Below are 27573 nucleotides of genomic sequence, written 5' to 3'. Positions count from 1 at the left end.
AACACAGGGCCAGGCTACGAGGGCGGGGGGTGGCTGCGCCTACAAAAACCCCACTCCTCCTCACAACCACGTGATGGCTGGCCCGTTTTGCTGCTGCGGGAGGGAGGGGGAGTTCTGGGGGGCGGTATTTCCCGCGGCAAACCCAGCCTCTTCGTGCTCTTCCATGGCGGAGGTGCTGGAGTTCCGTGTCCCGACGGGGAATGGATGGACCCTCCTAGTCCTGGGGCTGGCGACGGACGTGTTGGAGGTGAGTGATGTGCCACGCTGGGATAGGTGGCTGGGTGGGTTTCTGTTCCGTTATCTGCGTAGGGTTTCTTTCTCCTCCACCAATCTCCTCCCAAAACATGCGCTAGTGGCGCAGGACGTTTCCTTCTCAAAAACTTTTTTTTTTTTTTCATTTGTGTGTGGAATGAATTTTGTTCTGGGTGGCAGTATCATGGCAGTGTGTACACATGTGCATTCAGAATGGGCCCGTCCTGATTCAGCCTGAGCGGGATCTAAAACTGAGCGAACATCAAAAAACGTGTGAGCATGTGCTCATGCACACACCTTAGAGGGAACACTGCTGAGAACTAAGTAATTCCACAAAGGACAGTGCAGCAAACCTGGATTTGCCACCAAGTATACAAACATTGGACAAGGATTTGCAACCCATTCTACCACTCTGATCAGCGTAACTATATAAATAGGTGTTTTATCTCTTTCATACTTCCCATATTGTAAAGTGTCATAGTACAAGGAGAGGAGAGGTGGTCTTGTGGTAGCAAACATGAATTGCCCCCTTTGCTAAGCAAGATCCACCCTGGTTTGAATTTGCATGGGAGACCACACGTGTGAGCACTGTAAGATATTCCCCTTCGGGGATGGGCCACTCTGGGAAGAGCATCTATATGTTTGCACACAGAAGGTTCCAAGTTCCCTCCCTGGCATCTCCAAGATAGGGCTGAGAGAGACTCCTGCCTGCAACCTGGAGAAGCTGCCGCCAGTCTGGGTAGACATGCATCTTTTTAAGTGTACAGCTCAAAAACAAAATGTAAATGTATGAAGCAGCCCTCCAAAGCCACCCTTGAAAACTGTCTTGTGTCAATTGCACATTGCACCTGATTATTTTAGTGCATAAAACTTGTGATAATTTGACTGGAAGGGAATTGTGTACCTGAAGGAGAATTTGGGGCTCAGGGTGGGCATGTTGAAGAAATGTTAATGAAGAGAAGACAATGGATTATGAACATGATGGAAAACAACCAAGCTGCACCCCGGCCACAAGGAAGGAAGCATGGAGTGGGAGGGGATCAGTGCAAGCGAAGCCTGTGTTCTGCCTTCCAGGGAGTTATCCAGACGTGGCTTCATGCTTCGGGGTATCCAAAGAGCGAATCTGCTTCGGAGCAGATTCGCAGCTGTTTTATTTGGGTGTTTAGATGGGCCGTTCACATAGGGTCGGTTCTTGTCAGCATTCCCTGCGGATCCTTTTCCTGTGTGCGTTCCCACAGCTTGCTCTGGATTTTTGTCTCTAACCAATCACATCCCAGAGGAGGAGGCACGATACCTTTTTGATACCTTCTGTTTTTGTTGTTGTTAGTTTGACAGCTAGTTGCGGAAGACCAGCGAGATAAGTTGTCAAGCAGCTGGATCAAACCACAGAACACTTAACCCGAACCTGACAAATCTGACCCAAGTCTTTGTTGATTTTTTAAATGAACTTGACTTTGTGACTGCCTTCATCACCTCATGCTGCCCTTCTGTGGTGACCAGTGTGAGTTTTGAAAAGATTTGAATTACTGGCAATGGCTCCTACACACATCATGGGATAAGTGGCAGGGCATACCAGAAAGTTTGGTTTAAAAAAAAAAAAAAGCTGCTGCAAACAGAGGTGCTTTTTTTACCCCAGACATAATTCAGGCCAAGCTAGAATGCACAGCAGTAATTCGGGGAAAAGCAGAATTGTGTGTGTACTGGTCCCTGATAGCTCGCAGGGACTTCAGGGTAAATCCAGCTGATATGTGGACTCGCACCCTCCGTTCTGGAGGGGCTGCAAGCTAAAAGTCATGTGTAAAAGTAGGTTTCAGATTGAGTCATGGCTCAATTTTGAGTCTGTTTTCAGTGACAGAGCTCATTCCCAGTGATTGGAATGTAAGAAATGCTTTAAAACATGTGCAGAGTGCCAGGGCTTGTTTTCAAAGAGGACTTAACTCTGGACATGTTGTTTGCCCCATTCCAGAGGTGATAGCTGTGATGTAGATGAGGAGAGTATCTTTTGGCATCAGCAGAGTGCCTGACCTTCACTGCTGCACAACTGCAGCATACCTGCCCACATACATCCGAAAGTAGGTGGTAAGCATTTCCAGGTTGGAGTGTGTGACGCCCAAATGGCAATTATCTTCTTACAAATTAAGCTTTTGTAACACCCTCCCATGTTGACAGCATGCAGCAGGTGACTCCCCACTATTTTTACCTGTCCTAGGTAATACAGAAATGGAATATTTTATTGGGTAGTTTTTAAAAATTGTTTTTAAAGCTGTAAGCCAGTGGCCATCACCAACCCTTAGAAAAAGGTTGAAAAGTGAGGGTGGAAGAGAGATCTCTTCTGCCTTCAGGTGGTGCAGTTAATTTCCCCAAACCCATCTGCCTGGGGGTGTGATGCTTTTAGTTGCAGGATAGAAACACGCCACAAGTAGAAACACGAAAGAAACACTCCTCAAGTAGGCTTAAAGCAAAGCATGTTTATTCTTCGGAGGTGAAACTGCTTTTATCTTAAGAAGCACAAAGGAATATAGAGGGGCCTCACGAAGAGCAGAGCTACTATATGCAGGACATTTTGGTCTCAGCTTGGCTCAGATTTTTCCCTTGCACAGGAGGTCACAGAGTAGGCATCAGCAGAATTTTCCTGCACTCAGAAGGCAGAGATGTTACAGTCGTTTCCCCCCAAACGCCGGCATTTTATCGTTGTAACATAGATCTCCACCTTGTGCAGGTCTGTCTTTAAGCAGGAAAAGAGGCCGTAGTTTCTCACCACGGAATCGTCAGTCCGGAGGTTGACATCCAACTTGTCATTGGTGGGTATCTGAAGGCTTCGTGAGTTCCCTCCCATGTCCTGTGAAAACATATTGTTGCAAGTGGGAAGAGAATACCGGGAAATGCTAAAATGACATTTTGCTGAAAATCCAAAATTTGGCAGATTTGGATAATTCCCCAGTATTTGCATCAGTGCTGATTATAGCTACCATTCTATGCCCCCTGCCCCTCCATATTGTATATGGATAGGAGTTGGCCTTGCATTGGCCATTGGGGATGGGAGAAATGTGGAAGCAGCTTGTAGTTTTATTATGTGGGTACTGGCAAGCTGTTTAATTCTCAGTATCCTCACAACCTGCTGAAGACAAGTCAGGCCTTTGAAAGCCAGCGCTGTAGCAGATGGCTGAGGCATGGTGGTGGTGGCGGTGGTGGCTATAATGGTGGAGCTGGGAAACTGAGGCAGTCATGTGGGCCACAGCAGCAGTAGTGGCTGTTTCCCCCAGAACTGTGGCCTAAGTACATTCTGTGAGGGGAGGTCAAAACTAAGGCTGCTTCTGTCTCACTCTTTCTAGGGCAGCCAGTATTCTGATCTTCAATATACCATTTCTTGACAAGGTACTCAGGTGAGAGAGAAGGCAACTCGATTCCAGGGGTTTCTGAATGCCACTTATTATATGGGTCAAATTCAGTTTAGTTTGTAGTCTGGATTCAGGACTGAAACAGCTCTGGTCACCTTGATAGATTATCTTCACTGGGAACTGGACAAGGGGAATGTTTCCTTGGTTCCATTACACCTCTCAGCAGCTTTTGATACCATCAAAGATGGACTTCTTGGCTCAGAGAGGGCTCAGGGGCATGGCATTTTGGTGCCTCTACTCCTGTCTGGGGATGAGGCAGTGCTGCTGGGGAACATCTGTCCAATATCATGGCCATTGGATTAGGATGTTCTGCAAGGTTCTATCTTGTTTGCCATGCGGTGTATCATTTTTAAACAGTTTTAAATTAAATCAATAAATCGACTCCTCTCTCCAATCCTTCTCATTTCCTTGGTTTGTTCTCCCTGCTCCACTGCCTTTCAGGTTTGGTTGGTTGGTTGGTTGGTTGGTTTTCAGGTCCCTTCTTCTTGCCCCTCAAAACACAATGCTTATTTTGTTCCCTCAGGGATTTGAGGGGTGTGTTTATATATCTGAATAAGTACACACCTATTCAGCCTTACAGTTTTCTAAAGCTTAAAAATCCCTACACTCTAAAGTGTCTCTTTGTCAGGAAGATTATTCAACCCCATATTAAGTTTAGTTGCTTTTTTTAGTACCTTTTCCAATTCCACAATAATTTTTCTGGTAGAACCATCAGCACTCCAGCTGTGTTCTAAATGTAACTGTTTGACAGTTTATACCCTTGTTACCCTGGGAGGGGACAGCTTACCCCAATTAGAGCCTGGATACCTTCTTCCAAATCTCGGAGTTTTTTATTCACTCCTGGCCCAAAGGCCAGTCTGTTCGTGAACTCCCCGCTTGATGGCATCACAGGGCCTATCCAGGAGTGAATGATTGACTGGGAAAACCTGAGCAGCTGCAAGTCCTAGCATGGTGGGAAGGAGAAGAAGAAGAGTCAGTTTTTGGAAACTGTCAAAATGGGTCAATAGACACTGTGGTTGGGGATCATGGGAGTTGTAGTCCAACAACAATGATGTCTTGGGACCCAAGGCTGGGAATCCCTGAGCTAAGCCACAGTTCTGTATGCCATCCTGGGAATTGAGGTTTAATTGCATTTTACAAGCCAAGATATAAAATGAGGATCAGGTACAAGTTTCATATGTACCTGATTTGCAATCAAACCACAGCTCCCAAGTTCAGACAACGCGCAGAACTGTGACTTAACTAAATTGGATGTTTGTTTTCCAGGAGAAGAGGAAATGGGGAGGGGGTAGGGGGGGTAGGAGGGAAGGAGGAGAGCATGGGCTGAGCCCTCCTTCCCGCCATGTTCACAGTCCCAAAAGATCATGTTTTCTGGGGGCATCTGAACACTGTTCCATCTTACCCAGCACTGTCTGATATGAGCACAACTGCACGTGATGTTGGGTGATCCATAACTGGATCGCCTGCTGTTTTTTAAAAGTTTCATAGTTGGAGAGGCAGACAATTTTCATTCAGAAAACTGCAGGGGGGAGCTTTCAAACCCCACCACACACACACACACACACACACACACACTGAGGTTCCCAGCAGATCCATGTCCCTCTGCGCTACTATTGAGCTTTTAAGAAACAGTGAGAGACCCACTTATAGATCCGACACCATGCCCAGTTTGGCCCCTTGACATTCAATGGCTCTCTAAGGCCTCAGGTGGGGCGGCTTTTCTCATGAGGCCATGTGAGGTGATGGCCCCATGGGGCAGCCAGTGCAGGCACCCCACCCCCTGCCCTGGGCACCACCCTACCTGCTTGCTGCCGCCGCCCCACCTCCTCTCCACTGCCCATCTTTTCACTTTGCCCCCACACCACCTTGCCCCTTCACTGGCCCCATCCTGCTCCCCAGGCACTGCGCCTCTTCTCCCTTGCCACTGGCCTCACTTTCTGAGCTGTGCTCAGGGGTGAAACTATAATAAGGCAGACCGCTTCAAAGAACCCACCGTGCCCTGCATCCCAGAGCCACCAAGCATCTGGGAGGAACTGCCGAACTCCTCCCTTCCCCTGCCAGGGCTCCCACTGCCAGCTGCCTCCTTTGGCCACTCGCTCAGTGCCCTGGCCCTTCTCCTTCCATCGGCCAGACTCCCACTCATGGCAGTGGGGGAGGCAGCACCACAAGTGAGGAGGCCACCTGTGTTCACGATGTGGATATGGGCCCACTCACTCCCCCCCTTGCTCTGCCCCTAGCTGTGATGCTGCTGCTTGTTGTTTGCGAGGCAGTGTGGAGCATGCATCCAGTGGCAGCTTTGCCTGCTGTTCTCGCCTTGTTATTGCTGCTCTGCTATGCCGGCACCAGCTCTCCCACTCTCTCCTCTTGTCCCTCTACTCCAGGACCAAACTTGTCTGGTTTGACTCTGGTCAGGTTCGGTGTTGGAGGAGAGAGAGAGAGAGAGAGAGAGAAGCAGCAACACAGTGGTGATGAGCAGTGTTCCCTCTAACAGGGATTCCCAGCAGGGGCGTAGCAGCTATTGAGCGAACGGGTTCAAAGAACCTGGGCCGCCATGCACCAGGGGCCGTGCCTGGTGTCCCAGCCATGCCCCTGCATCTGACATCAGGCGCAGCGGGCATGGCCATGTTAGCAAACAGGGCCGCACACCCTGTTTGAGAGCAAAATTTGGCCAGCACCGCATTTGCAGCATGGCTGGGATGGCTTCTCCCTACTTGCAAAGGCAGGGAGAGGCATTCTCGGCCGGGCTGGAAGCCCAGCACTGGCTGAAACTTCTCAAAAATGGGATGCCCGCACTGGCTGCCAAATGCAGCCATCACCTCACATGGCCTCATGAGAAAAGCCACCCCACTGGAGACCTTAGAGAGCCATTGCATGGAGCCATGCGTTTGCTAACGTGGCCATGCCCCCTGTGTCTGTGCCAGCATCCTCGCTCCGCCACTGATTCCCAGATGTTGACTACAACCCCCAGAATCCCCAAGCAAAAGCCATTGAAGCTGGGGATTCTGGGAGTTGTAGTCAACAACATCTGGGAAGCCCTGTTAGAGGGAACACTGGTGACGAGGCGGTGAAATGGCTGCTGGGTGCATGCTCTGTGCTTTTCTCCCACCAGTCTGCAATCGGGATGTGCAAAATATTTCGGGCACAGAACGATCTGTGCCCGAAACGAGCAATTTCGGGTGATTCGGGTCCGAACCGAATCACCCCCGATGTCCCCCGATATTTTTCGGGCCCGAGCTGAATCACCCGAATTTCGGGCCCGAAAAATTTGGGTGATTCGGTTCATGGTTGATTTTGGGGGATTTTTTGAAGTTTTAGTGACTTTGGGGCAGTTCGGGGGCATAGCATGGGATCTGGGCAAAAAGAGTGGGGTGGGGTGGTAGTGCCTAATGGGTGCAGGCTACCACCCCAATTTCAGGGGGATCGGGCAAAGGGCTGAATTTTTGGAAATTTCTGAAGTTTTCATGTCTTTGGGGCAGATGGGGGCAGAAAGTGGGGCCTGGGGCAGAATAGTGGGGTGGGGTGGTAGTGCCTAAGTTTTTTCTGAGGTGTGAATTCTCATTCTATCATAGCAAATGAGATTTTTTTCAATTAAACAACTCTCATGACCCCACTTTCACTTTTTCACACTCTCAATTACTATGAATATGAGGAAGTAATCAATTTAGCACACTTCACCTTATGAAGACAGACCTCAGAAATTCACCAAAATTCACCCCTCTGCCCAATCACTCTGAAATTGGGGACGGGTGGTAGCCTCCACCCATTAGGCACTATCTACCAGCCCACCCCACTCCTTTGGGGCAGATCCACTTTCTGCCCCCAAACTGCCCCAAAGTCACTAAAACTTCAAAAATTCTCAAAAAATCAGCCCTTTGTCCAATCCCCCTGAAATTGGGGTGGTAGCCTCCACCCATTAGGCACTACCACCCCACCCCACTATTCTGCCCCAGGCCCCACTTTCTGCCCCAAAGACATGAAAACTTCAGTAATTTCCCAAAAATCAGCCCTTTGCCCAATCCCCCTGAAATTTGGGTGGTAGCCTGCACCCATTAGTTACTACCACCCCACCCCACTCCTTTTGCCCAGATCCCATGCTATGCCCCCGAACTGCCCCAAAGTCACTAAAACTTCAAAAATTCCCCAAAAATCAGCCCTTTGCCCAATCCCCCTGAAATTGGGGTGGTAGACTCCACCCATTGGGCACTACCATCCCACCCCAAAATTTTGCCTCTGGGCCCCTTTTTTCCCCCCCGAATCGATTCGGATTTGGATTAAATCCAAATCCGAACCGAATTAAGGGTGATTCGGGTGGCCCATATTCGGGCACAAAACAGAACAGGGGTGATTCGGTTCGGGTCCCGAACCGAATCACCGAATACCCGAATTGCACACCCCTAGTCTGCAAGCAGTGCAGCACACCTCAGAAGGTGAGGCCAGGAGAAGGGGAAAGGAGAAGCATCTGGGCTGGTGAGGGAGGCAATGTGGGGTGGCGGCCAAGGCAGCTCAGTGCCATTTACCCCAAGCAGCAAAAGGCAATGAGCTGCTACGGACTTCAAGCAGAGGTCTTTCACAGTCCTTCTACGCGAGACCTTTCCTAGTGGTGTGAGAATGGGACTTCCTGCATGCAAGATAGATGCTCTGCTACCACTGAGTCATGGCCTCTTTCCACCTTTTCTGAAGGTACTGACTACTGAGCCTTGCTCTTCTTCAGAACAGCAGAAGAGGAGATCAGAATATGCACCCCAGAGGCCCTTTATGGGATAAAGCACCGTGCTCAGTACAGGGAACTTCATTGGGTAACTTGCTAGTGAGCAGTGGTGGTCCGTTGCTAATTCTTCAATTAGCTGAAGACTGTTCCTCAATGGGCACTAATGGCTAGAAGATGGTCTTTCAAAGGCTGTGACTAGGCTGTTGATAGCTGGGATATACTGCATGCTTAGCTGGGGGCTGGAGTCAGAAATGTGGAGCTGCACTCAGAGGTGCACTTGGGTAATTTCGGAGCCTGGACCTAAAGACCTTTGGAGGCCCCCCTCCCACTGCAAGTTAAGCATCATACACACACACACCGTGACAAACACAGTATTTTTAACACGTGGAGTGTATTTATGCAAATATGCAGTAGCAGAAACATTTCAACAGGCAACTTAAAATATTCCCATCCCACAATTTTCTTTCTCCATTCCCTCCGCTGTCTCTAAAGGACTCGGATCAGGTCACAATCACACTCGGCCCCCTGGCGCAATGCAGGCCAGCAGTGACCACACCACCTGGGACAGTCTAAAGAGGATTCGGGAGCCCTCAGGAGGTGTGGAGGCCCTCAGACTACGGCCCCAAAGTCCAGAGGTAAGAGCACCACTGGCTGCACTGTGTCCCGCAAAGGGGAATCTCCTTTTTGCAGCAGCCTGGAAGAGGAGCATTGGGCGGGGGGAGGGGGGTAGCCTACAAATGTACCATGTTGGTTTGGAGGAAATAGATGCTGCTTTACTAGCAAACAGGGTGTCTGCTCCCATTCCCAGCATGTATATTTGTAAAGAAACAGGTCACAAAAATGTCTGGCGTTTTCAGCCCTCTCTCCTCACAAGGAATGACACCGCTGTACTGTCCCACCACCCAGGAAACCTCCACACATGAAACACAAGCTTAGATTTTGGAAATCCATGCAGCTCTTTCACAACACATGGGACACAATGTGCCCACAATGCATGGGAGACAACGTACCTGTGCTTGCTGGATTTCATACTTGCTTGAGGGTGCAGGGATGCTTTCAGAGAAACATTCGGTGGTATGAGCATGTTGCATGGCGTACTGCAGGTCATCTGGCAAGAGGGAAGCTTCCTATAAAGAATGCCGCAAAACTCCATGAGGACTATCTCTCCTTCCACAGTAAACCAGAAGGGCAACTTAGTTTGGAGAGGGGGGAAAGGGAGAAGTGCCTCAGAAGAGAGGGGCTGGGGCTCAAGTTAGTTTGGGCACAGGGCCAACCCAAGGCTCTCTGATCCATGGGGCAGGACATCCAAATTGCAGCCACCCCCACCCACCCCAGTACCGACTGCCAATAAGTGAGGTGGGGCAGGACACTCCGTGGGGAAGATCTCATGGGGACGTTCTCATGCCAAACCTCACTGAAATGAATGGGGATTGCACAAGTGCACTCCTGTGCACTTCCCTAGTTCACTTCAGTGGGACTTGCATGAAAAAACTTCCCAGTAGATTTTCCCATGGGTCAGATCTGTCCCCCTTCCACATTGCCACCATGAATGACACTCTAAGGGTGTTTCTAGACAGCAGTAAAAGTAAGAGCCATGCTGGAACGTTGCTTTTGCAAGCATGATTTTACTCACCTCACTCACGCCAGTAGGCATCTGTTGCCCAAACCTGGGCTAGTTGATGCTTTGTCCAGGTGGACAGCAGGGTCCTCAAGAGATTTTTTTCTTAGCTCCACCTGCTGGGCAGCTTTTGTATTCTGTGAAGAACTGATGGCTCCTTTTTCATAGTGAATGGTGGTTCTTCACGGAAGGCTAAAGCTGGTCTGCAGGTGGCGCTAAGAAAAATCACACTAAGACAGGGGTTCCCAACTGGTGGTCCTCCAGATGTTGTTGAACTACAACTCCCATCATACATTGTGGCTGGGGATGATGGAAGTTGTAGTTCAACATCTGGAGTAACACCGGTTGGGGAACCCCTGCACTAGGACCCAGGTGTCAGTCTGGACAAAGTATTGATTAGTACAGGCTTAGACAATAGAATCCTACTGTGGTATGGGTGTGAAGCCATTGTTCTCTCTAACAGGGATTCCCAGATGTTGACTACAATTCCCAGAATCCCCAGCTGCAATGGCTTTGGCTTGGGGATTATTTATTTATTATTTACATTTATATCCCGCTCTTTCTCCAAGGAGCCCAGAGCGGTGTACTACATACTTGAATTTCTCCTCACAACCACCCTGTGAAGTAGGTTAGGCTGAGAGAGAAGTGACTGGCCCATAGTCACCCAGCTAGTTTCATGGCTGAATGGGGGTTTGAACTCGGGTCTCCCTGGTCCTAGTCCAGCACTCGAACCACTACACCACGCTGGCTCATTATGGGAGTTGTAGTCAACAACATCTTAGAATCTCTGTTAGAGGAAACACTGGTCAGGGGGAGTTTCCAAGTCTTTGTGTGATTTCCAAGAATTGACACAAATGGTTGGCAATCCTGAACAATAGCCCAGTACTCACATACTCCCTCAAGGTATCTGTTGCAAATGTGTGAAGACCATCGAGCCTTTGTAATAGTCTGGTAATCAGGGTGCGGAAGGGAATTCTGGGGAAGGCCACTGTTTCCTGAGGCCATTGCAGGGCCAGGACAACCACAGCAATAGCGAACAGAGAGGGCGAAGATCCTGCAAAGGAAAGCGAAGAGGGCTAAACTGGTGAGATCAGGCTGCAAGCTAAGCTAATCAAAGAAAGCAAAGCAACACTTAAACAATAGGTGAAAACAAAGTTCTGCAAAATAGGCCTTTGCACATTGGCATGTTTGCTGTAGTTGAGCAGCTAGATCAGACCTTTAAAGTTTTCAGCATCTTTTCAAATTAATAATGAATGTTACTTAATCGGAACTGTTGAATAGCTCAGGTTTTAGATCTTGCAACCAGTCCCGACAAGACCTCATTTCTTTTGTGCATTAGTGAAATGAAATGTTACTAAACCTGAGATAGTCCAAAAGTAATACCTTGCAAGCATGCTTTGCAAAGACTCAGCTTCTTTGCAGATTTACTGAACCTGAACTGCTTTCTGGTAGCTGTTCAGGTGGCTATACCCACTGTGTATTGTTGTGCCATGAAGGGGATTAATATCTTTCAGAATTTTGGGGTGCAACCAAGTGCAACAGTCCACAGCCTTAGTGGGTGAATCCAAATCCAGTAGTGTATCAGGTACTGACGGGGGGGAAATTCCTTACTGTAGAGATCCTGCTCAGTTGGAATCTGAGGAACAGTTGGTTATGTTATCAAGTATCTAGTAATCACAGGGGAGATAGTGTTTTTATCATCCTATTTTCATTATAATTTATTCCCTTTCTATGCTCAAACCTTTGTTAGTCCCTTCTTCCTGTTTTAGTAATAAAACTAGCTGATCCTGCACAGAGCATCTGTGGCATCCCCCCACAACTCTCTCACTCGCTCTCCCCCCCCCCACAACTCTCTCACTCGCTCTCCCCCCCACAACTCTCTCACTCGCTCTCTCCCCCAAACTCTCTCCCTCTCTCTCTCCCCACAATTCTCTCTCTCACTCTCCCCAACAAACAACTCTCTCACTCGCTCTCTCCTGCCCCACAACTTTCTCGCTCTCTCCCCACACACACACACACATCTCTCTCGCTCACCTCCTTTCTGCCACGCATGGCCTGTCTTGGAGAATTAATAATATAGATAACTTTGCCAGTCTATATGGCTTCCTGGTGGCAGATATATTCTGAAAGGGGAATTTACCCTACCCATGGGCCTGCTACTTGACAAGGATATTCAGTTATAGTTGTTCATACTATCAAATGAAAGAGAACCTGGCTGAATCTTGTCCCAGGAGGACAGGGGGAGATTGGTGGTAACAGGTTCCCTGATATACATTTGGGTAAAGTTCCTCCTAAACTTTAGGGAAACAGGAAGGTGGTGGCAGGATTTAAGTGAAATAAAAGGTGAAAGGTTAGGAACTCACCCCGAATTCACCACATATGGTTGATCCCGACCAGAGCATTTAAGAAACACTCATGAATTGGCTGGCTTTAGGGACATAGGAAGCTGCCTTCTACTGAGTTAGACCATTTGTCCATCTAGCTCAGCATTGTCTACACAGACTGGCAGCGGTTTTGTGAGCCTCCTGGCTGTCACTAACACAACTGTAGTCAACCAGACTACTTTCGATAGCACCACCTAACCCGGCTTTGCAGCCTGGCTTTTAGCCAGGGTTAAGGGAGCGAGCACTCCCTTAACATGGGTTTGCTGTTTGTCTGCAAGCTTGGGCTGCTTCCTGTCTGGCCGCACCTAGAGTGCCCATCTCCTGGGGGAATCCCCTGATGCACTGCTCTTGGTGCGTGGTGCATTGTGGGATTCCCGGAGGCTAGGACTCCAGCACTGCCTAGCGCAGCAGAGGATCATCTGGGAGCATGGTTTGCATTCCTAGCAACAATAGATGGATCATCCCTGGGGGTGGGGGAGGTAAGCTCTGTGCAGTCTTCCCTCCACCCACCCGCTCCCCCACCTGCCTGGTTGTGTGGATGGCTTCTGTAAGTACAAAGAGGTCAAACAACACAATGCTCTCACGCCTGAACACAGCAGAAGGGCTTTCCACTCTCTTAAGAAAAGAGGAGAAGATATGCACAAGTGGCTAACCATTTGGACACACAGCTGTTTTTATGGGTGGATGGTGCTAAAGGCCAAATAGAGATGGTTCTGCATCTCATAGGCTTGGAGTGGTTCCTTGATATACTTCCCACAAACACATGGTATTGGACCAGGAACCTTGAATAACCGCCGAGGCTGCAGTCCTGGCAGACAAAATCTCCTTGTGACAGGAAAGAATGGTGGGAAGCCAGAAATCTTTTCAGAGGGGATACAAACCACTATTTGGGAACCACTATTCCCAGTAACCTGAGCAAACTCACAAAGGCAGGGCAGATCACAAAACTACTCCTAATGCTCTACCAGGGAGTTATCTGCTCCATCCTTCATGATGAGGGGTAAATGTTGAGCGAAGCCACTTCGGAGTACACTAGCGGCATTGAGGGAAGCAGCCCCTCCCCTCTGCTCTCAAGTTTGCTTTTGATGCAAGTTCACATGGCAGACATCCGTGTTTTCCTTTTGGCCAATGAGTGGGTAGGGGAGAGATTAGTAAAGAGCTACATCTGCATTTGTAGAGAGTATCCCTCTGATCATGCTAATGATTCTATGTCAATGCCTCTCCCAATTTGTTTTCAGAAAAAGTAGCTAAAACCAGCATTTTAAAAACCCGGAAATACCTTGAGATAAGCTAGAATTTGCAAGACAAAGCCCGACTTGTGTGTGGAGTGGGTCCAAGCATCTCGAAGGGACTTCGGGGTAGGTTTGGCTGGTGTGTGAACGCACACACTCTCTTCTGAAGGAGATTCAGGGTAGAAGCCCTGTGTGTAAAGCCTCCAGGCAAACCATCCCATGTTTTATCTGTTTCTCCTGAGGAAAGGCGGGGGATTTGAAAAGGGATTGTCCCCAACGTCCCCCCGGGACACCTTCAAACCCCAACAAAGTACAATGGATTGTACCATCAGTACATGTGGAATTGACAAGAAAAGAGATGGCAGAGCTGGCAGCAGCAGCAGACACCACGGAGATGCCCAGATTCATTGTAGCAGCGGCAGACCAACCCCCCAGTCTCAGGCAAAAAAGTGCCCCTCCCTCTGGATTTGAACCAGAACAGTGTAGACTGACTCCCAAAGTTCTTTTCATACCCCTTGAGATTGAGAAGCCATGGCTATCAGAGTGGTAGAAATACTACAAGTGACAGACTCAGTGAAAGGGGAGGAGAATCCTCCTAAACAGTCTGTGGCCACAGAAGGGCCTAGCTGGATCTCTCCCCAACATCGAGAGGTAATTTATATCAATGGAAGGGAGTTGGAAGCTCAGAGAGATCTGGGTTCGGGCATTACAGTGGTCCACCAGGACTGGCGAAATGAAAACCAACTTCTTCCTGGACAGTCAGTTTGGGTGGAACCTTTTGAATCCCCTAGAATTAGTCTGCCAACGACTAGGGCCCAAATTTCCTAAAAAAGATGAGTTGGAATGTGGATTGTAGGCGTACAAGTCAAAACCAGAGCTTCTGTTTTGCTGCAGAATGATCTGGTGGATTTAACAGAGATGATTCCTGGAAGCTAAGCCCAGAGGTCAAACCTTGTATCAAACCACCCAAAAGAAAAGGGAATAAGATAAAAGAAAAGAAAAGCTGTTGCTGTGAAATTAAGGAAAGAATTGGATTCTAGCAAAAAAAAAAAAGTGGTGCAGTCACTTTAAAAAGACAACTGGAGTCTTCAGCTCAGCAACAAAAGCAGCTGCACTCTGCCAATGAAGACCCCTTGACTTGTACTGAAACTTGGAAGACTAAAAATTGACAAGGAACTTGAGACTGAAAAACTCCTACAAGACAAAAAAGAAAGGACCATAGCAGTGCTGTAAAAGAAGGTGAAGAACTGCAGTCACAACTTTAGGGGAGAAAGATGCATCTTCAGAAAGTCTTGCAAGAGCTGAATCAGGCAAAGAAGGATCCACAGGGGGGAAAACTGATGGACAGGGAAACAGCTGACTATGAGGTCATTCACACAACCAAAAACTGTTAATCCCACCAAGGTTTGGGATCTGTGTGTGCTCCTAATTTTTGGTTATGTGGAAGCAAGAAGGGGAAAAAATCTGGGTACCTTTCCTCCTACCTTGCTTCCACACAATCACTTCTACCCAGCTTTTCCTCTTATCTTGTTTCCACACAACCAAAAATTGGGAGCACATACAGCTCCCAAACCCAGATAGTACCCAGTTTTTGATTGTGTGAATGAGCTTCATGAGTGTTTGGTTAAGGAACAATCAAAAGATTCTTGACAAAGGCAGCAGAATTCACGACAACTTGAGCATGCACAGAAAGTTTTACAACACATTCAAAGTGCAGGTCTAACCATCAAGGCCTTCAAGTGTCAGGTGAACTGAAAGGAGGTTATATACTCGGGACATTGTGCCGGTGGTGGTAATATCAACCCTAGTTTCAAGAAGGAAACTAAAACTGAAGCTATTATGAATGGGCTCCTCCTACTACTACAAAACAAGTCCAATCCTTTTGTGGGTTAGCAGGATATTATTGATGCTGTATTGAGCAGTTTTGTCATGTTCCTGCTGCCGCCACCCTCACTGATCTGTACCAAAGCAGATACCAGTCAAGGTAGTTTGGATTGAAGCATGTCAACAAGTCTTAGAGACCCTACAGGCTAAGATAACAACGTATTCCGTTATACAGGCCCCGGATGTCAAACAACCCTTTGTTTTGAATACTGATGCTTCAGAGAGGAGTAGGGGCTGTTTTGATGCAGTGAGGTGCAAACCAGGAGCTCCATTCCATAGCATACCTAAGGAGGAAGCTCTTTCGCAGAGAGGTGAACTTGGTTACATTCAAGAAGGAATGCTTGGTCATTGTTTGGGCCCTGGAGAAGTTATGACCATATCTTTGGGGAAGAAAGTTTATCCTTCAGATTGACTGATCTCCTTTCTGCTGGGTACAACAAGCCAAAGGGACTAACCAGAAGTTAATTTTCGGTTTGGTTGAGGTAAGTTAGGATAGTAAGATAATCTCCTTACTTTGGTTGAACCTTTGGGTTACAGTTCTGGAAACCCTCTCAGTTTCAGCTTAAAGGGGGATTCACTGCCGTGGGTAATTCTGTTTTATAACACAGAGATACGTTGCTTCAGGATGGAGTCACAAAACCATCTTTTAAACTCAGATGAAACCCATATTTTTGCCAGTTATACCTCCCAGAGTTTCTTGGGAAGAAGCCATGGTATTTAACCAATCTTTGTTTGTGTTCAACTTCAGCACATGCCCAGATCTGAAGATCATTTTACCTTTTCGGGGGGTAAGATTGGTAGTAGCAGTCACTGGATAATATAATTTCAAATCACACCGATCTCTGATATTATAAGCAGGGGTCTTACAATATGGTTGGAACTGTCTTTTTCAACACAATTTTTCTATGGATTCCTTATGTTTTAGGTTCTCAAGGCGCATGCAAACAACAACTGTTAAACATGGGAGACCTGTAAAACTAATGGTCCCACTAACCTACTACAGTCTATCCTTATTTGTTCATGGCCTTTCCTAGACTTACAGTCAGAGATTCTTTAGCCAGAGATGCTGGGATGGAAACAAGCAAGAATTTTCTCAATATGCATGCTCACCGCCCCTTCAAAATAATCGTCTTCTTGTTCCCCGAGTATCATAACTCAAGAGGGCAGTTTCTTAAGTTGATTGCAGGCTTAGCAGCAGTTCAGACAGCAGCAGTTTTCTTTCCCTACAGGTTTGTCAAACTGGGAAAAAGAGCCACGGTGCAGTTCCTACAGAACTGGCTGTTTATAACAGGTGAATACCTAGAATAAGAAGCTGCTGGAGTGGGAAAGAGGTTAAATATTTAGGGAAGCTTAGACTTTTCTTAACAGACCGGAAAAGGAAAGGGAGATGCACCAAGCCAAATGAAAAAGGAGGGAAAAATTCAAATGCCTCTGTGATGAGCTTCATTACTGGCCTGACATGTTTTGGCAAGGTCTATCAAGTGCTCTTATTTCAATATATCTCATTGATCAGAAAAGGCTAAGAAAAGACACCTGCTGTTCCATAGAGTTTAACTACAAGGAGCCTCATCTGACCACTGAGATGTTGGAACAAGAGCCTTTGAGAAAGACCTTGTAGAAACGCATCAGTAATGAAGTTCATCCCAGAAGCATTTGAGATTTCTCCTTCTCCTTCCTTTTTCTTAACACAAAAAAGCATACCTGAGGTCATGTCCAGCTGGAAAATCACCGGGATGTTGTTTGGAGATAGTTGTCTTCCTCTCATCTATGCTGCCCAATGTTCCTCTCTGAGCTGTTCTTATACACTAAGAAATGTTTATGGATGTCTTTCATGCGTACGGCTCATGAGCATCACATTAATGTATATATGTAGTTTTAGCAGAGAGCCTGCCTCCCCCTCTTTTGGTTGTTTCATGACTTCTTGTCCATGGAACACAACACCTGAGCTCATGACATAGGAACAGAACAAGCAGTGAGATTTGGCATCTTAGTGCCTTCGAAAAAGCCAATGGGTTTGCATTGGGCTGAAATGACCAAAAGCTGTAGACTCTCTAACAGGAAGCTATCTGAAGACATAGGTTTCTCAACACTGCTACATTGCCTCTGGCCTGGGAAGAACATGGAATCCATGGGGCAAAAGAAATGATACTTAAGAAGTTATTCAAAGCTACATGAGCCTCCTCCATTTTTAAAGTGCTGCAAACATGTCTTAATTTAATCATCACAGCAGGTCAATTCATTAAGTATGCAAGATTGAAGGAAGGCACCTCCATTGTCAGCCATGCTATCTGAATGGTCATCCATCCTTCCCCTAATTTTATAATCTCTTTCCTTAGAGCCATTTTTAGCATCTATTTCTAGACTCATCATCAGCCCAACTATGCTCTTAGGCACAAACATCCCTATAAGAAGTACTCTGCTCTCTCTGTGTGTGATGCATGCATGCAGGGTATTTAAGAGAATGCCTTCTTCATTCATTCATTTATTTATTTATTTATTTATTTATTTATTTAACACATTTGTATACCACCCAAAATGCAAGTCTCTGGGCCGTTTACAACAAAACGATAAAAACAACAAATAAAAAGGTTAAAACATTACAAGAATCTAAAAATTAATATTTCCAGACTTGACTTCTGCAATGCACTCTGTGTGAGGCTGCCTTTGTACATAGTCCGGAAACTGCAGTTAGTCCAGAATACAGCAGCCAGGTTGGTCTCTGAGTCATGTCGGAGAGACCATATCACTCCTTTCTTAAAAGATCTACACTGGTTGCCAGTAAGTTCCTGGGCAAAACACAAAGTTTTGGTTATAACCTTTAAAGCCCTTAACAGCTTGGGCCTTGGGTATTTAAGAGAACGCCTTCTTCGCTATGAACCACACTACCCATTGAGATCATCTGGAGAGGTTCGTCTGCAGTTGCCACCGGCTCATCTGGTGGCTACTCGGGGACGGGCCTTCTCCATTGCTGCCCCGAGGCTTTGGAACACACTTTCTGCTGAAATAAGAGCCTCCCCATCTCTTACAACTTTTAAAAGGGCAGTCAAGATGCATTTGTTCACCCAGGCTTTTAATTAGATATTGTTTTAAATGTGGTTTTAATAGTTTTAACATTTTAAATTTTAATTGTTGAAATGTTTTAATCTTTTTATCTGTTGTTTCTATTGTTTTGTTGTAAACCGCCCAGAGACTTGGGTTTGGGGCAGTATTAAAAATGTGTTAAACAAACAAATATATATATATAATAAAACTACAGAAACTATTTTTTATATTTATAAATGGAAAATGGTATGGAAATTCTAATTGAGTAAATACTTGCACTTGGTGGCTGTACCACATTTCACCTCCAGATGGGGATGGCAGCTGTGGGTGAGGACCCCCATAGCATGGGAGCTGAGCTACTGTCTCTAATGCTGCACATGCCAGAGGAAACAGTTGGGTCCTGTCTTGTAGCTATAGCTCACACCTGGCAACAGTACTAGAAACTGGAGTGTGGTTGAGACCTGAAGGTGCTGAAGATAGATAGCTCTATGGACACTGAGAAAGAGAGTTTTCCTTTGGCCCTAGAATTAGGTCAACACTTTTGGAACAGAGATGCTGTGATGGGGAAATCCTGCCTCTTCTGAGGATTTCTTCTGAGGGTATTGAGCAGCCTGAGTGAAAAGAAAAGAAACCTGTAAGCACCTAGTAAAGCATCACACTGAGGGCTAGAGGCTTGCTTTATTGAAATAAAGGAGCTCAGAGCATCAGAACTGCATGGCTAATTAACAGATTCTGCCTTTCAAGGTAATGTTTTGCTCTGTGTCATGATGATACCTGTGCCAACCAGTGGATCCCAAGTATGTGTTGTCAACAATGGATGCGTTGTGGACATCTTGGTCCATAACACACCCACAGGGACTTGCACAACCCTCTGCAGATTCTTCCGATTCGTGACATTTCAGGGAAAGGTTTGATGTCACCCCATTAATAGACAAGGATTTGGGAAGGTGAGTTGTGGGCTTTGCCACATATGGGCACAGTGGTATCATCATGTAAAGGTCATCTCCCAGGAAAATAGTTGTGGGGGGAAAGAGAAGAGTACAACCCACCCAGGTAGGGTATCGAGTAACCGAAGAGGCAGCAACATCTGGGTGTGTTTTTCCCCCTTTCACTCTGGGTTGTTTTCAGGTTCATCACTATTGGCAGATAATGCCCAAACTGCGGATACCTTATGAAATGCTGGCCATTAACCTCTCAAAAGAGTATCGGCGTTCAGGAAGGGACCAGAAAAGACAGTCAAAATGACCAGGAGGTCGATGCAAGTTCCTCTAAAGAACTTGGCTGTATGACATAGGCTTATGCAAGTCTCAAGGGTGTGAAGGTAGCAGAAAAAGATTATTCTCTTTCAACATACTAAAACAGGATCATCATTGGCAGTAGGTTCAGGACAAGCAAACAGAGTCACTTCTTCACATAATGCAAACTTAACATGGTGCAATTTGTTGTTACAAGTCTGGACGATACCCACTAGCTTTAAAAAGAGATTAAACACCTTTGCAGTGGATTGGTCTATAGTTGGCTAAATGCAACCTCCATGTTTAGAGGCTGTATGCCTAAATGCCAAGTACAAAGGGCTTACAGGGGATGACTGTGGCACTCATCATAGGAAGCAACATAGGAAGCTGCCTTATACCAAGTCAGGCCATTGGTCCATCTAGCTCAGTATTAGCTACACTGACTGGCAGTGGCTTCTCCAAAGCTACAGGCAGGAATCTCTCCCAGCTCTATCTATAGATGCCACAGAGGGAATTTGGAACCTTCTGCATATAAGCAGGCAGGTGCTCTTTGCAGAATGGCTCCATCCCCTAAGGGGAATATCTTACAGTGTTCACTCTAGGGGTGTGCGTTTCATTTTGACTCGGGTCCAAATTGAAACACCCCCATTTCATTTTGTAACTGAATTTTCCAAATCTGAATTGATTTGGATTTTTTAAAAAGGGTCCTGGGGCCAAAGGAGTGGGGGGTGGTAATGCCCAGTGGGTGGAAGCTACCACCCAAATTTCAAAGGAATTGGGCAAAGGGCTGGTTTTTTGTGTGAATTTTTTTAAGTTTATGCATCTTTATTATTTTTCCCCATATTAAAAAAGGGTCTGTGGCCAAATGAGTGGGGGGGGTGATAGTGCCCAATGGGTGGAAGCTACCACCCAAATTTCAAAGGAATTGGGCAAAGGACTGATTTTTTGTGAATTTTTTTAATCCACGCATCGTTAAAATTTTCCCATAAGGGATAATGGGGATTCCAGCAAATGTATCACTTCGTGTCAGGGAGGGGAGGGGTGGCCCAGAGTTCAGTGTGGTGAGTGGTAGTGCCCAATGGGGGCAAGGAAGCTACCAGAAATATTTCAAAGGAATTGGGCAAAGGGCTGATTTTTAAATGTTTTTTGAAGTGTATGCATTTTTAAGATTTGTCCCCATAGGGAATAATAGAGGTTTCAGAAGCCCTATAATCCCTCTTGGGGGGCCCTGGGGTGGCCCAGAGCAAGTGGTGGTGTAGTTCACATAGGGTGCCAACCACCCCCATTGGGTGGTACCCCATGGGGTACAGGGCTTTGCAGTTTTTGAGGTGTTCTGCATATAGTGAGAGTAGATTCATGGTTTGTCATTGAAAATCTCATATGCTACCAGAGAATCTACATTCAGAACACTTCAGAAAAGTTTGAACCAGCCACACATTATACAATAGCCTCTATACATGCACAATGTATAGCCCAAAGGTGTACAACCTTTTTAACCTGGGCTCTTTGAAGGAAGAGCAGGATATAAATGAAATAAATAAACAAACAATCCATTCCTTGATCCAGGCTAGCTTTTTGAATGGGGCTTTCGCTACTTGTATTCCAGTCCTGGAGTAGAGGTGGGGCTAACAAACAGCCAGTAGCAAGAGCATTAAAAAGCAGTCTGCACTTGCCTCTCTGTACATAATATCTACAGGAGGGCCCTGTTATTTGCAGGTCCAGCACTCACAGTTTTGTTTATCCGCGGTTGGGTAATTAGCACCCGACCTCGGTATATGTGGGAAAAAACGGGAGGTGTGTGTGGAGGGTTAAACCCGTGAATCTGGAAGTGACTTCCGCCACAATTTTGTTTTCAGGAGCCATTGTATGGCTCACTTTAACAAAAAAAGGGGGGCAAGAATGACTAATTTTTGGCTGATTTTCACAATGGTGGACTACTGGAGAGCATGGTAGGGCCTTATTGGGTAGGGCATGGTAGGGCGTTATTTTGGGAGGGGGAAACACCTATTTTGGGCTGATTTTCAGCAATTTGGTGCAATCCGGGAACTGAACCCCCCAGTTCCCCTAGCCCTCATTATCTATTATTCTCAGATTCACTATCCACGGGGCCCCCTGCAGAACAGAACCCCCGCAAATAATGGGGTTCTCCTGTATTTCATTAAACTATTAATATTCCTCCAGTGGCGTGGTGGTGGAGCAGGGCTGCAAAGGTGGAGGCTAGCACCCTAGGGGAAGAGGCGGCAGCAAGTGCTTTGGACCCTGGGACATCTGCAGCCATTCATGGTCTGAGTGCATTGCACACACTTGCACAGTGGTGGCTACTGGTGGCTACCACTGGACACAATCAAACATTTATCATTGTTATTTATTAATGTTGTTGTTGTTCTTGTATTTATAGCCTATTTTCCTTTCAAGATTATGCCCAAGGAAAATAGAAGCCAAGGTAGCAAACAAAGATCAAACTAACATAACAAATCGAAGCAATCAATAAAAATAAGAAAAATTATTTGATCTTATATTACTGCACTATATTGTACTTTATGCAGTCCTGGCGGTACAGGACATCTAGAGAGTGGGAGAGCATAATATCCAAGGTGGCCAAGGTACACTGTGGTGCACTAGCCTTTTTTTTCAGCTCCCCCCCACTTGTGTTTGGGGGGGTTTTCAGGCCATTTTTTCAGACCATAACCCCCAAATTCCAATTGACAAAATGCTTTGTTATTCACAGTTTCGTTATTTGCAGTTTTAGGCACGGAACCTAACCAGCATTCCCACTAACAAGGAATCCCCGATGTTGTTGACTACACCTCCCAGCATCCCCAGCTATGATGGACTTTGGCTGGGAATTATGGGAGCTGTAGTCAACAACATCTGGGAATCCCTGTTAGAAGGAATGCTGGTTAGGTTCCACGGCTAAAACTGAACCTAACCCCCGTGAATAATGTGGTCCGCCTGATATGAAATGAAATATATACCAGTATCATACAAGTGAAAAACTGCAAGTAAACCTGTTACTGCACATGGTTAACATCCAAAGTTAATCCTGGGTAGCCCCATTGAAATTCATTGGACAAATTAGTGATGACTAACTTGTCCCATTAATTTCAACAGGATGAATCAGGAGTAATTTAGGCTGGATGTTGACCATGATCAATAAAAAGGCAATTTTTTAAAAAAAGCCAAATCATCCAGTCCATTTCACAGAAGTGCACCCAACTCCAATTCAAGGCCTACCAAGGAACTGGGAAATGTGTTTTGTCTGTTTCCTGCCTCACATAATTTCTAAAATAAAAGGGGCTGGAACTCAAGCTTCTTTGGAAGCAACAACTTCTGCCTTGGAAACACTGATCCAGTTATAAATGTGAGGAGGGGGGCACTGGTTATGGTTATTCAGTGCAGATGAACATACACTCTGCCCATGCTCAGAGACATCCTTGTTTTCACCTCTTCCAGGTCCAGCATTAAAAATCAAGCCTGTGGCAGCACTGAAAATTTGTGCTAGTGTTCGACTCAGGTGTGAGCCTTGCCTTCACTTCAGCCCTAAAATTTCCTGTTAGCAGAAGTAAGTGCACCCCACAAGTGTTAGAAAGGCTTTATTTTTTTAAGTGGCCTTGATCAACCGCTTGTCCACTGTGGGTCGGGGTGGGCTCCATTCATTGCCCCCCATCCACTTGGGGGCCCCATCCATCTGCTTCCTTGCATGTTTTTCATTTGATGTATCCAAATACAGCACTCACATCTGTATCTTATTACAGGTAAGAGGGGGAGGATGGGTGGGTGGAATTATCAGGTGAGTAAATCCTAAGAAAACAATTTGTAATTTCTCCCATGTGCATGTAACACCATCTTCATATGCAAGAGGCAGTGACCAGTAGTGGGGTCGGGGGAAATGAGTTAACATGAGCTCACTGTCCTAGCTGAGCAAAGCCTGGGGAAGAATCTTTCATCATTATTGGCATAAGCGAAGGAGGAGACTCCTTGCCCAGCAGGGATGCAGAGCACTGAGGGGAAGCTTGAGGAACAACTCCTCACTTCAATTTGTTTGAGGGGTGGGAGAGGGAGAAGAAAGACACTTTTGGGGGAAGCAACTATATTTGGGGGCCAGAAAGCACTTTTAATCAGAGGTGCTCTTACCCTTGGACTTTGGGGCCGAAGTTCAGGGCCTCCACAGCCCCTGGGGACCCCCAAATCCTCTTTAGTCTGTCCCAGGTGGTGTGGTCACCTGACCAAGCATGATGATGCTTAATTTGCCAGGGGGCAGGGGCTCCAAAGGCCTTTAGGTCCAGGATCCAAAATTACTTAGGTGCACCTCTGCTTTTAATATGGGGGGAGAACAAACGCTGTTTAACAGTTGGCAAAAGGAAAAACACTTTGGGAGAGAGGAAAAACACTTTGCGTGGAGATTAAAAGCTAACACTTTGTAGAGGAGTTCAGTAAAATCCCCTCAAATCCCCTCAGATTTGAGGGAACTCCTCAAGTGTTTGCGGGGGGGGTGTCTGCATCCCTCAGCAAAAAGAGGCAGCAATGTCTGGAGGGATTTCAAAACAGGAAGAGGATGTTGAACCCCTGGAAGGAACCTCTTTTCAATGCCAGAACTCAGCCGCAGAGCAGACTGTGTGAAGCATCATTGTAGCTACATTTGAACAAGGGGAGCAAATGTTCTTGGCCCCTGAGAGAGGCAAGGGTCCATACTTTCACTTTTTGTCCCACTTTGCTATGCCCCTACTGTGAAGTCACAGCAGAATACCTTTCAGCATGTATATGTTGCCTTTTCTACCTCCACAACTTTTTAATAAATGTGAGCTTTGCTGAGTATGCTTCTTGTTACCTGTCTGCTGGTTGTAAGATTGCAGAGAGCAGGTTCTGGGGTCTGTTTGGCCCAGCTCAAGTTAAACCTGTCTAAACTGAAAAGAAGTGGAAGATATTGAGGTCATTCACACAATCAAAAACTGTGTTCTACCCGGGTTTGGGAACTGTGTGTACTCCCAATTTTTGATTGTGTGGAAGCAAGGTTAGAGGAAAACCTGGGTAGAAGTGATTGTGTGGAAGCAAGGTAGGAGAAAAAGCTACCCAGGTTTTCCTCTAACCTTGCTTCCACACAATCACTTCTACCCAGGTTTTCCTCTAACCTTGCTTCCACACAATCAAAAATTGGGAGTACACACAGCTCCCGAACCCGGGTAGAACACGGTTTTTGATTGTGTGAATGACCTCCCTGTTTGCATTGCATATTTGGGTGAATTTTGGTTTTGCCACTAACAGATCACTGCCTGTTGAAAGGTGATATACTGCCAACATTCTTGGAACTGCTATAAATGCATAGTACACCAAGAGACACAAAGCCAGGGACAGGTAGTGGGTTAAATGCAGGAGTGGGATGTGGCAAGCAGAACTGAAACTTGGTTATGAAAATTACCCTTCTCACACCCTGCTACCTGGGCATGTAGTTTCTTCCTCCCTCCCTTTATTTTCCATTTTTGAATTTAGCACCCATTTCCCTGTGGCACTGGGGGAGGTTTTTAGCATTGCTATGTGGAATAACAGGAAATAAATGGATCTGGTTCAGCAAACAACAGAAAAACAAGAACTGTCAGAGACATCACAATGCTTAGCACTAGCAAAGGCTTCTTGGGACAACTGTTTAGGTAGCAGTAGGGTGTATTTTCTATAAAGTAAAGGGAAAGTCACGCCGTCGGGTCAGTGTTGACTCCTGGTGACCGTCCACAGAGCCCTGTGGTTGTCTTTGGTAGAATACAGGAAGGGTGTACCATTGTCACCTCCCACACAATATGAGATGATGCCTTTCAGCATCTTCCTATATTGCTGGTGCCCAATATAGGTGTTTCCTATAGTCTGGGAAACATACCAGCGAGGATTCGAACTGGCAACCTCTTGCTCACTAGGCAAGTTATTTCCCCGCTGTGCCATTAGGTGGCCTGTGTTTTCTATAGGATGTGGTAAACTTACAAAACAAGGACTGCCACTGTTCTCCCATGACAGGGTTCCTGGGCTCTGAAGCACTGGAGTCCTGCCAGGACAAAAAATGGTAGCAATCCACACAGCAGAAAGGACAGAGTGGTGGCAGTCTGCCAGGACAAAATGGTAGCAAACTGCATGGCAGAAAGGAATTCAACCAATGAAGATCCTCCTGCTGGGGAGATAGCAATTCCTGTTGAATTTCTTCCTGCTATGAAGCTTCAAAGGAAGGGTCAACATAGAAAGGAAAGCTAAGGGCACAGAGCACCTTATGGCAGCCCAGTGCTCTTACAGTTTTGCAGTTCTTCAGATTCTCGGCTCCTCACTTCGCCTTAAATTGACAAAAATCTTATTATGCCTATAGATACACCTGCATGATTTTACATGCCCTTTTATGTATTTCTTATGCCTTTTATATCATTTTAATGCTTTCCGCCCTTTCTTCTTTTATGCCTTTATGTCTATTAGTGATTATTGTGCCCTTATGTCTTTCATGTCTTTTAGAACCTCCTTATAACCGTTATTAACTTTTGATAACTGCAGTTCTTTGATCTTGGCCACATAGTTTGAGGCACTGTTCCCACTAAGGCGCGCGCACGCTTACAAGTTTTTGGATGTCCGCTCAGTTCAATTTAGAACCCACTCAGGTTAAATCAGGAAGGCCCCATTCTAAATGCAGGTGCATGCACACTGCCTTGATACTGCGGCCCAGAACAAAACTCATTCCACACAGATGAAAAAAATTAGAGGGGCCACTGGTTTGAGGTCTTGTCTTTTTTGTATTGGACAGTTATAGTTCTAAATTCTACTATTACTACTTATCCTTATAGCCTCTTATAGTTTTTTAAAAATAATTCCATGGCAGTAGTATGTAATATGTAATCACCCCTTGTACTTTATGCTGGTCTGTGACCGTAATCAAGATTGGATTGAAGCTAAGAGGGTGTCTGCTTTCCTTTCCTATCTGATATTAAAAAGTACCTTCAATTCATGCCTGTCCAACCTTTTTATTGCAGATATCCAGGCAGGGAAATGCCACAGTCTCCCTACTCTCGAGCTGATCCATTGGCAGACCAGGCCTGTTGCTGGAAAAGGAACCTTCCTACCCAGCATGTCTGGACTCCGCTGGGAGTAGATCTGCTAGCTGAGGAGGATTTGGTTTTCAGTGGCAGTCTGGAGCACCTCTCGCCAATGGGTTTACTCAGGAATGAGCACCCCAGTCTTCCACTTCAAATCACAAAGCAGGCTCAGATGATTATCCACAAGTAATTTCCATGCTGCCCTTTGCATGTGCGGGTATGAATTGCAAAAAGCAGCAGCAGCAGAATGTTCCAAGAGGAAGCAGGAAAATGGATTGCATCTGGCAAAGTGGTAATGTTTCCCAAACTCCATGTGATACGCCCAAGACCTCCTGCATGCCTCAAGGTATAAAAGTCCCTTTTATACTTGTGTGTATAAAAGCGTTTTTGTGTGTCATGTTTTCACGTCTCTCTGATTTTTCTGGGTTGAGGTATTAAGCATATTCTATTTTTTTGTTCCACTGATAGATAGAATGGCTTTGCAGCTTGAAGCATAAAAGAGAGTTGATTAGATTTTGATCTGTGTCAAATAAAAAATAAAATTGGCACTAGAGCTGAAATGAATAAATGCATTAATTCAAAATTTCAGGAAAAAACAGTATTAGAATTATTTTTATAATTTTGAAAAGTTTTTTAATTTTTAAATTCTCCTTGGAGAATACTCTTGAAACAATCAGGGACACAATCCACAGAGAAGTTCTCACACAAATTTCACTGAGATGAAACAGAGCTACAAAATAGGGGTGTGCATGGAACCATTTCTTG

At 46.0% G+C, this 27573-nt stretch overlaps 1 protein-coding gene and 1 long non-coding RNA gene across 2 annotated transcripts; one reads left to right on the top strand and one right to left on the bottom strand.

Annotated features, from left to right (window-relative positions):
* The first annotated feature begins 34 nt into the window (after positions 1 to 34).
* Positions 35 to 27233, top strand: LOC128332045 (uncharacterized). Its single transcript, XR_008310534.1, has 6 exons — positions 35 to 247; positions 2972 to 3053; positions 3585 to 3635; positions 8851 to 8993; positions 23207 to 23315; positions 26746 to 27233. It is a non-coding gene; the product is annotated as an uncharacterized LOC128332045 (long non-coding RNA).
* On the bottom strand, positions 2832 to 10076 carry LOC128332037 (somatotropin-like). Its single transcript, XM_053266256.1, has 4 exons — positions 9992 to 10076; positions 9369 to 9485; positions 4438 to 4593; positions 2832 to 3091 (listed from the first exon to the last, which is right to left on the bottom strand). Exons 1-4 carry the CDS (start codon positions 10010 to 10012, stop codon positions 2891 to 2893), a joined length of 495 nt encoding a protein of 164 aa, XP_053122231.1. The 5' UTR covers positions 10013 to 10076; the 3' UTR covers positions 2832 to 2890.
* Positions 27234 to 27573: the final 340 nt, after the last annotated feature.

Source organism: Hemicordylus capensis, chromosome 6 (assembly GCF_027244095.1).
Source record: "Hemicordylus capensis ecotype Gifberg chromosome 6, rHemCap1.1.pri, whole genome shotgun sequence".
In the NCBI taxonomy this organism is placed as follows: Eukaryota; Metazoa; Chordata; class Lepidosauria; order Squamata; family Cordylidae; genus Hemicordylus; species Hemicordylus capensis.
The sequence above is the reverse complement of the archived record's forward strand: the minus strand, read 5'-3'. Positions and strand labels throughout refer to the sequence as shown.

Bases quoted from the DNA above. Each gene is read 5' to 3' on its own strand.
- LOC128332037 (XM_053266256.1), bottom strand. From the start codon at position 10,012: ATGCCTACTGGCGTGAGTGAG. The intron at 9,486-9,991 runs GTGAGTAAAATC...CATTCTTTATAG, and splicing joins TGCCTACTGGCGTGAGTGAG to GAAGCTTCCCTCTTGCCAGA. The intron at 4,594-9,368 runs GTACGTTGTCTC...CCACCATGCTAG, and splicing joins ATGAAATCCAGCAAGCACAG to GACTTGCAGCTGCTCAGGTT.